General features: G+C 47.0%; 1 protein-coding gene and 1 long non-coding RNA gene across 2 annotated transcripts in view; both read left to right on the forward strand.

The window, feature by feature from the left end:
• The window catches only part of LOC146180250 (uncharacterized), a 437,831-nt gene that overhangs the window by 211,470 nt on the left and 213,786 nt on the right, over nt 1-12,575 (forward strand). The gene's annotated exons all lie outside the window — the stretch shown is intronic.
• Nucleotides 1-12,575, forward strand: part of LOC146180254 (uncharacterized) — a 191,871-nt gene that overhangs the window by 55,308 nt on the left and 123,988 nt on the right. The window contains exons 4-6 of the mRNA XM_084579467.1: nt 2,139-2,266; nt 3,921-3,986; nt 4,287-4,351. Coding sequence (XP_084435593.1) covers nt 2,139-2,266; nt 3,921-3,986; nt 4,287-4,351 — 259 coding nt within the window. The remainder of the gene's footprint in view (nt 1-2,138; nt 2,267-3,920; nt 3,987-4,286; nt 4,352-12,575) is intronic.

Below are 12,575 nucleotides of genomic sequence, written 5' to 3' on the forward strand. Positions count from 1 at the left end.
AGCTATGATATCTTAACACTTTATTCCTTCTCAAACATAATATACCTTGTGCTTGGCGCATGATAGCCTGAGTTGCTTATGCGCCATAAAACACAACACAACACATTGCTGCACTTTATTAAATTAAGTCATTGAATAAATTTTACAGATCAACGCATTGTGGTTAAAATTCCAGTGCCTTAAAATTTGCTGGTTATATTTTAATGCATTACAGATTAAAGTTCTTTTGCTTTGCAAAAAAAGCCTACAAATTAAAAAAAAAGAATCCACAATGTCATGCACACATATGTGCCCTGATCGCAGTGCTCTCAAGTGTCAAATTTGTGAACTTAGCCTCACTTGATAATGCTGTGAATGTGATGGGGCAAAAGCAACTATATGTGAGCACATGTGGTAAAATTGAATTAAAGTATAACACCTGTGACCTAGCTTCATTCGATACGGAAAAAATATGTGCACTGTTTTCTGTCAGCAATATGCAGACTAAAACAATAAGCAGCATTCTGTAGCCTCTGGATGACTTTTCTCATTGGGAATATGGCATCTTCTTTCCAACCCGTTGCTTTGTTTCTGAAATGGGGGATTTCTCTCGGGACTAACCGATAAAACACCTGGGCCCGTATTCTGAGTTTTCGTCATTATCAAAGTGTCGTAATATCATGACCTCGAGTCATCTGATTAGTCGAAACGCCGGAACCAGATGTTACCACTACGGAACTGGAAGAGGTGGCAACATCATGTTTCATTGTTTCCACCAATTAGCTGACTCGAGGTCGGGAAGATAGCGGCACTTTCAATAATGACGCAAACTCGGAATACGGGCCCCAATATCCTTTTGTTGCAAGCACACTCCTTTGGTTACCATTGAAGAAAGGAAAGAGGAGTTGCAGTAACAGCACTCATAACAATACTTGGATTTGCTGGGGCAATGCACCAGGCAGAGCAGTGACGGCACAATTCCATTTGCTCATAACTCCTACTAGTGCGGCAAGGACTTCCCAGAACGTGCCCAGCACCCATCTTTTCAGAGTCGGCCATTTGTTTGGCACCCCCGACACATTTCCTGCCGCTCTCAGATCGCAAGGCATCCTGGAGGACGCCTTGCGACGTGACAAGTTAGAACTGGGAAAGATGCACTATTTGAAAGCAAGTATGGCTGAGAAATGCAAAGAATAGTCAATTATAATTGTATATATATGCAAGTCTTCCTGCTTTGACTGCCAAGAGGCAGTTGGCAGTATTTAATAAATAAAATAATGAAAATTACCTAACTTGAAAGGAAAATATCCCGGCAACTAATACTGCATCTCGTTCTGCTCAGTGGTAATCACTCCACATGTTAATTTTTGTTGTGCTGCGTTTGCCAACCAAGTTTTAAATGCAAAAGCATTACTGGGCTATGTCGGCAAGGTTGCGTGTACAGAACGTACGTACAGAACATGTGTACAGAATGTGTCCATAGCCACTGTGTTGTTCTCAGAAGAGTTAGGATCAAATATATGGTTGTGATAGATAGAGGATGATGAGAGGATGCTGCGGAAAAAAGTTTAGGTAATTAGAGCCCATAGTGTGAAAGTAAATCAACTAGACATCAAAATAGCCATACGACTAATGTCGACGTCCAAGGATGTGACGCCATGCCAGCCAGAAGTGAACATGTTTTTCTTCATGAGCCAAATAAATGTGTGATAGTGATGAGAAGTATGTAATTAGTATCGGAGAGAACTGCAGAATCTGCACTGGAGAAATGCTTAAGCCTGAGCATTGCTGTGTGGGCTGCAAGATGTGTCAGCGAGTGACAGATACTGCATCTTTGCTTTTCTGTAAACCAATTATAGCACATGTTGTGTTCGACACAACATGTGCTATAATTGTGTTACAAGCTGGTTGTGTTCGACAAGGGGTGTGCAATGTACTGTGTGCAGCAGCAACACTCCGGCTTTCGAATTTCTCCACTACAGATTCTGCAGTGCTATAAATATTCACTTTGACTCAAAAATCACAACTTGTGGTGTTTTAGTATTATCTCCACAAGGCTAACTGTGGGACTGGAGGCAGGTAATTATTGCTTTTCTACAGCTTGGAAATGTAATCTTAGCGTGGAAGGGAGGTCACAGTGTCCTTGTGTGGATGTACAGAGAATGAGCCTCTCGAGAGAGAAATTGCTGAATTGGAGATCATTGCTGAGCAGCTGCAGAAGGTGCTGAGTGAGCGACAGAAGAAGCGTCAGGAGGCTGCCAGGAAGAAAGCGGATATCATCGCTGAGGTAGGTGGCACCACTTGGGATTGTTCGGGTGCTTGGGGTCTGCTGCCCCTTTTGCTTTCCTGACTGCGTGCCTATAAAAATCTTGTGACATATTGCCACACATCACTGTTCACAAATAATTGTACTGCATTGCACTGAATTGTGTAATGCTTTTCAAAAACGTATTAACTTTGTACCTCAATTTTCATATGCTGCATTTGTTTTGTGAGGAACTGTGGACATGTTTAGTACGAGCACAAAGAACCTGACAGTGGCGTGACCACGGACCAAAATAAGAAAAATTTTGTGTCCATGCCAGGCCTTGAACTGCCATTGTCCTGTATTGCTGCTGAGTGTTTTAACCACTTCTCTACGCTGAAACATGTCTATAATTCTCCTTGTCTAAGCCACCAGGCCTATCAGGGAGAAGACAGAACACTGATAACAAAGTAAATTAAGTACTTAAAAAAACTAGAAAAATAAAATCAAAATAAGATAAAAATAAAATGAAGGAAAAAAAGAAAGACATTTAAGAACACTTTGTAAAAGGAAAGTAAAGCAAAGTAAAAGCAAAGCTGTACACGCTGGAAGAGCAACGAAACACAGAACGAGCTCATAATAAAACTAGGCACAATCGAGACTCATAATGCTTTCGCATTTCTGCCCATGAGAAGACATAAGTGCACCCCTGTAATTTTTTACTGAAAGGCATACATGTTTATGACTGGCAAACAAAAAGGAACAATGCCAAAGACAGCACGATGATATTCCAAGCTGAAAAGATCTTTTTACTGTGTCTACTTGATACTTTGCACCTAGCAATGCATATATGGGGCGAGCAAGCTGCTGCTATCCCATATTCAAGTAGCATATGCATTAGACGCAATAACAACAGGTGCTATGGAAAGTTTAAGGCGATGCCAGGGTAATGAATGCATGTTGAAATTCGGTGTTGGTCAGCTTCAGAACATCCCAAAGGTGTTCTCAAAGAGTTGTCGCATATTAGCATCACTTGGCATGCATGGGCAGAGTCCATCCACACTTGGTGGTCAAGTTGTCACAAGCCATGGCTTCTTCATCATCATCATCAGCAGCGTGACTATACCCACTGCAGGGCGAAGGCCTCTCCCATATTTCTCCACTTAACCCGGTTCTGTGCTAGCTGCATCCACTTGACCCCTGCGAACTTCTTAACCTCATCCGCCCGCCTAACTTTCTGCCGCCCCCTGCTACGCTTTCCTTCCCTTGGAATCCAGTTTGTTACCCTAAGCGACCATCGATTATCCTCTCTTCGCACTACATGTCCTGCCCATGCCCATTTCTTCTTCTTAATTTCCACTAGGATGTCTGTAACTTGATTTATTTCTCTGACCCACTCTGCCCGCTTCCTATCTTTTAATGCCATGCTTCTATATGCATACAGGTGTCACTTATAAAGAGAAACAGGTGAATTAAGTGGACAGCTTTTAATTAGCACTAGTGGGCTGCCCATGGCATTGAGCTAGGGGACATGATTGTGCATAGAGAACTACCATCTTGCATTGTTTTACTCAATTCAGCTGGTTGCAGTCTCAGGGTTGCTCAACTATAGGTTTGGTGGGGAGTGGAATGTTGCATTTGGTACCTAAAGAAAGCTGGTGTGTGGTTTATGCTTTTTGCACCTCCTCTGCTGCAGTACAGTGACGTCCGAGCAGACCTGGAGCAACCAAAACAACAGAGGCAGCAGCTGGAGAGATACAAGGTGGGCTTTGGCTTCTTATTTGGATGAGAGTTGTGGTGCGGCGGAAGGGGTACATGCTACACAGCTGAGATGACTGAGCAACATAGTAAGACAGCCCTGCTTTCTAGCGATCATGTCAGCTATGTGTATACTGTCTGTTGTTGGGCTTTGACAAATTCTTTGCTTGCCATATAATGGAAATGGACAGCATTGGGGCTGAACACTTTGAAAATAGGAAAGTTAGAGCATGTGCAGAAAATTTACTTGCCCTTTATTGTTTGTATTTTTGTTTTTTATTTTTTATTTTTCGCTTCTGTGCAGGTAGCTCAACAGCAGGCTGAAAGGCAGCTGAGCGAGGGTCAAGAGCAAGTGGCAGCACTTTGCCGGTGAGCTTGCATCGTATTGCAAGCATTGTACGTTATTTAATCCCTTAAGCTTGCTGTCCACTCAGGGCAGAGGGGACGGTTTTCTTGCACAATATTTTATCCTTTTCTTTCTTGGCCCATCCTCATCGGTTGTTGAGTATTGTCGAATGTATTTTGCTTTTTCAGAATCCAGCTGCATGTCTGCATAGCTGTTAGTAGTTTAATGGCTAGTCACGAGATGGCGCCATGTATCCATCGGAGTGTCGCCATTTCACCATTTCAAAGTCAGTTCTGATTTTTTTTCTCCCTCTCGTTTTTTGCTCTTGGTTATTTAAACAAAATAGCAGCTTGACAGTTGTGTGTAGTTTCTTTGGCTTCGTGCCAAATCCACTCAATCTGCGACTCCAAAGAATCTAATCACCCTAAACCAACAAGTTATGGGCCCAGGACAACACATCGACCACTTTTTTTAACGAAATGAGACGGATTGCGTTGGTTGAGGGATGAAAAGGTGCGACCACGTTGAAGCAGAAAATGTCAAGTCACACCGCCTTCACTACGTCGTGCCGATGTCTTCAGAAGTTTAGACAGGCATGAGCATTGTGAAACTGTCGAGGAGAAGTGACTGACAAGCGGTGTGTGTGCCCGTGAAGAAAAGTGAGAAGTGCGTGTTTTTTTTAAAAGAAAAATGGATTGTCACGCGACACTGTCGTTGCTGCAGGCTCCATGTTGGATGTGTTTGGAAGACGGTTAGACACGTCCGGCGTGAGTACGGCAAAATTGTCAGGATGAAGTGACTGACAAAATCTTTTCAGTGGATGACAGTGGCAAAATGTTTTGGGAAGAAGTGATTGACAAATCATTTTCGCGTACAGTAATTGAAAAGAGCTCCGAAAAAGAAGTGCATTGTCTCTCTTGCGTTCGAGGATCAGTAAACATGTTGGCATTAGACGAGTTTAGGACTGCTGCAGCTGAGGCTCAAATGGAGCACTTCCGGTGAGGCTCAAAGGAAGTACCTTTGCAAGACAAACTGAACCACCTTTGCAGGCTGCGAGGTTTGAAACTGGGTTTGGGCCCGCGGAGGAGGGGCGCAGCGGGGTTTACGGAGCTTCTCCCAAGCGCACACCCCTACAAAAGCCGAGTGCCAGGCCGGGGTACGCTTGCACCCGTTTTTGCCTGTGGGTGTCCGGTGGTGGGTTTCGAACTAACCACCTCCCGTAGCTCGCAAGTGCTAGACTGCTGAAGCTGTCAATAACTATCACACATGGGCGATAAAGACAAGAGCAGCTCTCGTACAGAAGGGATGCTGGGAAGCGATCGACCCTGGATTCTCGAATATAAAAATGAATAAGGGAGAAAAGCAGACTGACAACAAGGCCCTGACCTTTCTGTTGCTTATCATCGAAGACAACTACCTGTATGACATCGGGACTTGCAGAACTGCAAAAGAACCCTGGAATATGCTGTAGGAAATGCACTCAAAGTTTAGACTCTTACATATACTCCATCTGATGCGCAATTTTTTTTCAGTCTAAAAATGAAGAGAGACGAGTCAATGCAAGATATTACCTAGGAAGATTGATGGTGCTGCATAGGAAGATGTCAAATGCAGGCTATGCATTTACAGACAGAGGGATTGCATTAGTGATGCTAATGGGGCTTCCTGACACACGAACCGCGATCATTCTGAATTTGGAGCGATGAACAAACCCTCACGACCAAAGCAGTGAAGACAAGGCTGCTGATCAAAGAAAAGAGAAAGCTGCATCGTGACGAAGATCGATTAAGCGACGAAGAGAGTCAGACAAGGGCCCTGATCACTAAAGCTCGACTAAGCACTGAGTGCAAGCAACCAAATGAGAAGGTGCATCATCAACGCACTGTCAAGAAGGACGATAAAGTTCATCAATGCACCTCAAGTATCAAAAGAAGGTGCGATGCTTTGCTTTTGGCAAAATTGGTCATATAGCCAGAGATTGTGACCAGTTTCAAGACAAAGGGAATGACCAGAAGAAGAAGTCATCATATGCAAAGATTGCAACAGATATGGCTTCATATGTCAAAAATGTGATAAAAGCGCCTCCTCATGTGTGGCATCTTGATAGCGGTGCTACAGATCACATAAAATCGCACGAAGCAAAAGTCACTGACTTCAAGCCATGCGAGTCGAAAGTAGAAATTGCAAACAAGGAATTCATGAGTGTCATGGGGAAAGGAAGAGTTCAGATTCAACTATCTGAAGATTGCGGTGGGTCGTTCATCATGCTAGAAGATGTCCTTTATGTGCCCGACTTGAACGGCAACCTACTGTCAGTCAGAAGAATTGAAGAGCGAGATTTGCTCGTGACGTTCACCGGGGTGCAAAACCGAAGTTAACTCCACTTCTTGGGTTAGTTGGTGCATACATAATTGGTGAAAAAATTGCACCGAACCATACACACCACAATAAAAAAAATGAGACACAGGTGCCTGTGTCTCATCTTATTTCTTGTGGTGTGTATGGTTCGATGCAAATTTATCACCAGTTCAGAAAAGCCGAAGTTATAAAGGACATCGGTGAGCTGATTCTTACAGCAACTCGAGCAGGAAGACTGCTCTGTCAAGGAAGAAATAATGTCGATGAAGGTGGCAAAGACAAAAGACTCACCTCCATGGTGTAGCGAATCGTGTGGCATGCGTCGGGCACGTGCCGAAGAGAAGGAAGCAGCGCCGGCACGAGAGCTGAGGAACGCAGGGGACATTCGTCTCGGCCAGACGCTGCCGTCGTCACCTCTTCAGCTTCTCCTCAAATAAATGTGGCCGCGGTTGCCCCTGCCTGGCGATCTCTGCATTTGTGGTGACCCGGAGAACCGTACATTCACCCCAGTGGCGTCCTAGGATGGCATATTGGCAAGGCCGGGCTTTCGACCCGCCGTTTCTGATGTTCCGGCCTGCAGGCGTTGGCCGGTGGTTCGCTCAACTGGAGGCTGCGATGTAACAGAACTGCATCACCATCCAGCAGTTCAAGCACGTAGTCCTCTCCGAAATCTTACCACCTGACATCCTCTGCCGGCTTGCCTGCCCTGCCTCAAGTTGCCGGTCATACGATGAGCTGCGTGCTGCCGTCCTGGCGTTCTTCAGCGAAAGCTACTGCCCGCTGCCGCTCTATGACACGGTAGACCCACTTTTGCCGCCGCCAGCATCCGCAGCCTCACCAGCATCACTCTCATCTACGGCTGCATCCTCGGGGCACAGCACGCCGCAGCTGTCTCCGGCCAGCTCCCTGCCACTCCTGCCTAGCGCATCCGGCCCGGTTACTCTCCCACACGTATCTATCGTCTACGACACAGTAAGCGCAGCCTCAGCTGTTCCGTCCACCTGTGCTGTCACTTACACTCCCATTATACAAGTGGCAAGCTTTGCCGTCATTCAAGTGCTGGCATGCGAGTCGTGTGAGGCAGCAGCACCGGACTTCAGCACTTGCCTCGATTTCTCACACTAAGCGTCCTGCTCATCGTCTGCAATCGCCCTCCATCGCGATTGCGCATCAGTGGGCTCCGTAGCCACCTCGCTCGAACACCACGTGCTATGCGACGCAACATCTCTGGTTCATGTCACAGAGCCTATGGCCACTCATTTTGCATTTGTTGTGCACCTCCCACGTTTCCAAGCCCCTATCAGGCAGCAACATGTCAGCTTATGCCTACCGCAAGTGACCCGTGCGTACGTACATCGCAGCCCACAGCCGCTGTCTTCATCACGGTTAATTTTGCCCTCTCGTGCTGCAAGCTTAGGATGGTACATAGCTCTTCGTCACGTTCCCTCCCCAAAACTGGCTCGCCACAATGCTTTGCAGCCAGTTCGTTATGAGCACAAAGCCTACCTTCAGCGCCGTCGCATGCACCACCGACACCCTGGTGAACTTACCACAACTAGCCCGCCCCGTTCAAAATCGGTATTTGTCAGCCGACCTTCGCAGCAGGCAGAAGCGACTCAGCGTACCAAACTTCCATGAGAGACACAGCCTGCTCAATTGCATCAGATCTTGGATACGCACGCAGCGTCCTAACTTTTCCAGTCACAACTTCAGTTCTGACACGCGGAGGATTCAAGGTGCTGCCGCACGCTCCTCAACAGTCCCGCTTTCTCTACCGCTACGTTTTACTCAGCCGCGACCTCCTGAACAGCCATTGATAAACCTGCTTGCCCCTTGGACTACGACTTGGACACGAACTTAACATGTACTTATGTGTATAGCCTTCAATTGATAGTTTTTTTTAGAGCAGTGACTTTTGCTTAGACTGCGAGTTTCTTTTCCGTTTTCTTTTTTTTTTTTCGACCAATCGTCTAGGGGAGGAGCCCTGTAGCGACTCGCGTGGCATGCGTCTGGCACGTGCCGAAGAGAAGGAAGCAGCACCGGCACGAGAGCTGAGGAACGCAGGGGACCTTCGCCTCAGCCGGACACTGCCGTCGTCACCTCTTCAGCTTCTCTTCAAATAAATGTGGCCGCGGTCGCCCCTGCCTGGCGATTTCTACAGTGGCACAGACGACTCGGCCACCTTCACCAGGATGCTGTTCGACGCCTTTGTGGAGCTTGTGAAAACCCTGTGAAGGACAGATGTGATGCATGTTGTCTAGGAAAGCTTAGGCGAAGCAGTTTCTCAAAGGGCGAAGCAACACAGGCTAAGATATCACTAAAGTTGGTGCATTCAGATGTGTTGGAGGGGTGACACCAACGACCAAAAGGTGCTCCAATTACTTTGTAACCTTCACAGACGACTACTCAAGATATACTCTGGTGTACCCCATGAAGGCCAAAAGTGAAGTGCTTCAGAAGCTTGACAAGTGCAGACGCATGGCGGAAAATGTGCACAACACGAAGGGGAAGACTTTGTGCAGTGACAATGGAAGAGAGTACGCAAGCAAAGAGTTCAATGAGTACCAAGCATGGCATAAGGCACCAGCTGACCATTCCTGGCACGCCTGAGCAGAATGGAGTCGCAGATCAAACATTGCTTGACATGACGAGGTGCCTTCTCATCGAATTAGGTGTCGTCATAAGGCTCTTGGCTGATGCCGTTGTCATGGCAGGTCGCATCAAAAACAAGTACCCATCGAAAGCAGTTGGAGGAGAGTCACCAGAAGCTCTGTGGACGGGGAGAAGTGAAACTGGACCACCTAAGAGTGTTCGGGTGCAGAGCATGGAGTGTGCGAAACAGACGGTGAAAGGGGAACAAGTCAGACCCGAAAGCAGAATAGTGCATACTAGCCGGCTACCCAGAAGGGGTACAAGCTGTGGAACCACAGGAAGATCGCTTCTTTGTATAAAGACTGTATACCTTTGAGGAAGGGTTCTTCCCATGTAAGCTTACCCAAGTTGTAAGAAGCAAGACTGACAAGGCTGACAGGAAGTCATTCAGTGGGTATGTGATCATGCTAGCTGGGGCTGCAATTTCCTGAAGTAGTAAAAAACAGCAAAGCACTGCATTGTCAACAGTGGAAGCGGAATATGTAGCAATGTGTCACGCTACAAAGGAAGTAATGTGGCTCCAGAGTTTTATTTATGAAGGAACCTAATGTGCATGAATTCTTGGACGAACCATAGATTTTAATGGCTTACAACCGGGGTGCAATTGCGCTTGCAAAAAACCAAGTTACATCAGATGTTATTTCAGACTGTTTTCGTAAATACATATGAATTATCGCTTAGAATCTAGAAATACCTCTGAGTATATAAATCAAACACGCTCTTTGTACGCATTTTCTACAAAAGATCAAACAACCTTGAGGGTATCTCTCACTGAATTCGCACGCGGTTTCGCTGCATGTGAAAGCGCTGTGCGGCATCACAGACTGCACCGCAAATTTCTGCTGCAGTGGCAGCATGTGAAACGAGCCACAGCCGGTACAACAAGTGGGACGCGAAACGAGCCTCAGCCGGTATAACAAGTGGGACGCGAGCGCACAGCTTGCCAATGTGGTGTTCGCGCTCAATGACACGGCTCTTACTTAGTATCAGAACCACGAAGACTCTTTCACATCCTGGGCACGCTTTGTAGAAGAGCTGTCCAAGTGTCATGGTGACTTTGCCGCGGAAAAGAAACGAACCGAGCAGACACTGGATCAACGGGCACAGCTTCCTGCAGAGACCTGCACTCAGTATATCGAGGCGATCTTAAGATCTGCAAAATTGTCTCTCCTCGCATGTCTGACGAGGACAAGGTGGGCCACCTACTGAAAGGTTTTGCTGAAGATGTCTGTACCTACCTTATCAGCAAGGGAAACCTGGAATCGGTCTCGAACATGATTGAGCATTTTCTGCACGTTTGAGAACCTTAAGATGTGGCAAATTATGCCGAATTTGGTCGCTTGCCTACTGTACCAACGTTGGTAGCCATTGACTCCACTTCTGCCAGTGATCTTGCTACTACTATTCGTCAGATTGTACGTGACGAGTTAACCAGTTCGCAGGATCTAACTTGCCGTCGCAGAGAGCAACCATGTGCGTATCCGATGGCTTTGCCTCAACCCTGTCTGTCAACGCAGCGGATTATGAGGTGTACCCAGTGCTCCAGCTGTCTCTTCAGTCCCGACCGTATCACACCCGTAGATCGCTGCGTGTACTACCTGTGCGCTCTAGTCAGCCGCCACTGGTCATCTACGAAGAAGTACGACTTGATGCCTTCCCTACAGGCCCCAACACCACCAATGTTTTCCCAAGGCCGCCTTCTGTTTGTCCACCTTTGGTGTGCTACCGGTGTGGTAATTGTGGCCACATCTTGCGGTTTTGCCATCTCCGCCACTCCCCTCACTATGGCTCCACGATCTACACTGCACGGCCTGTCCATCAGCCTCTTTCCAATGGGCAGCCTTTCAGCTCAATCGCTGCACTGGACCACTGGCACGCCAACTTGAGGAACCCTTCTCCTGCGTCAGATCGCAGTATGACCCCTCCTCTGCTATCCCGGACATGCTGATCGCTGTCACCATGCCGGCGCTCCTTATCACCTCATTCAGAAAACTAGCCAGTGCAACCGATGGAGGTGAGGTCGCTGGACGTCTGCTGAGCTCCGATCTACCTCATCCTGTTTTAATGCTTAAGAACAAAGTTATTGGTCCGTCGATGGTGTTCCTACATCGGCTCTTGTCGATACCGGGGCAACTGTTTCAGTTATGAGGTTAGGATTTAAACGGTTGCTAGGGAGCAAAGTGATGTTTTAGTGTGCGGCTAAATTGCCGTTTTGTGGAGTGAGTGGTGAATCGTTATAGCCTTTGGGAGTGTGCAGTGTGAAAATCAAACTGGGTGGATCAGTTTTCCTAGCGGAATTTATTGTTATTGCCCACTCCACTCATGACATAATTTTAGGGTAGGATTTATTGAAAATATGTGGCACTACACGACTATCATAATGGGTTGGTTTGTTTCAAACATACCCTTGTGCCTGGTCTCGTGGAAAGTTCACGCGATGTGGAAGTTGTGTTTAGCGTGTCTCAAGGCAAAGTCGTGCCATCATGGACTGCAGTGTGTGTCCCAGTTTCCTCATCACCTAGCAGCAGTGACACGTTTGAGGCTGTATAGTAAAACCTATTTATTCAGCATGTGTGAAGAAGAATGTCCTTGTACCACACTGCCTGGTCTATGTGGTGAACGTCCACGCCTGGTTATGGGTAATTAATTTCTCCCCTGAACCCGCCGTTCTGCCTGTTGGCTTGAAACTTGCCCCCTGTGGCCACAATATGCTCTCCGCATTTGCATCTGTCGGAGTCGCTCCAGTCGACCCTACCAAAAACTGGCAGCAACATCCACAATTACTCGCATGGTCAACACCAGCCTCAGTACCCCTCAGCGCCAGGCCCTGGTGGACCTTCTGCTCCGATATTCATCTGTTTTCGACTTTGCCAAGCCTACTGGACAGCCTTCTATCCCTGTGTCTCGCACTCGTCACGCCATAGACACCAGTTCTTACCGCCCGATCCGCCAGAAGCCCTATCGAGTGTCAGCATCTGAGCGCAAGGTGATCAACGATCAAGTCCAAGAAATGCTTCACAAGGGGGTAATTTAGGAGTCTTTGAGTCTTTGGGCGGCCCTTGTAAACCTGGTGCACAAGAAGGATGGTATGTGGAGGTTCTGCGTCGATTATCTCCACTTGAATGCCATCACCAGAAAGGACATAAACCCACTACCTCTTATAGATGACGCCATTGACTGCCTTTCTGCCACTTCTTTTCATGTGTCTATTTAAGATCAGGTTACTGGCAGATCCCT

Source organism: Amblyomma maculatum, chromosome 9, assembly GCF_055883805.1.
Source record: "Amblyomma maculatum isolate TAMU_Amacu chromosome 9, ASM5588380v1, whole genome shotgun sequence".
NCBI lineage: Eukaryota > Metazoa > Arthropoda > Arachnida > Ixodida > Ixodidae > Amblyomma > Amblyomma maculatum.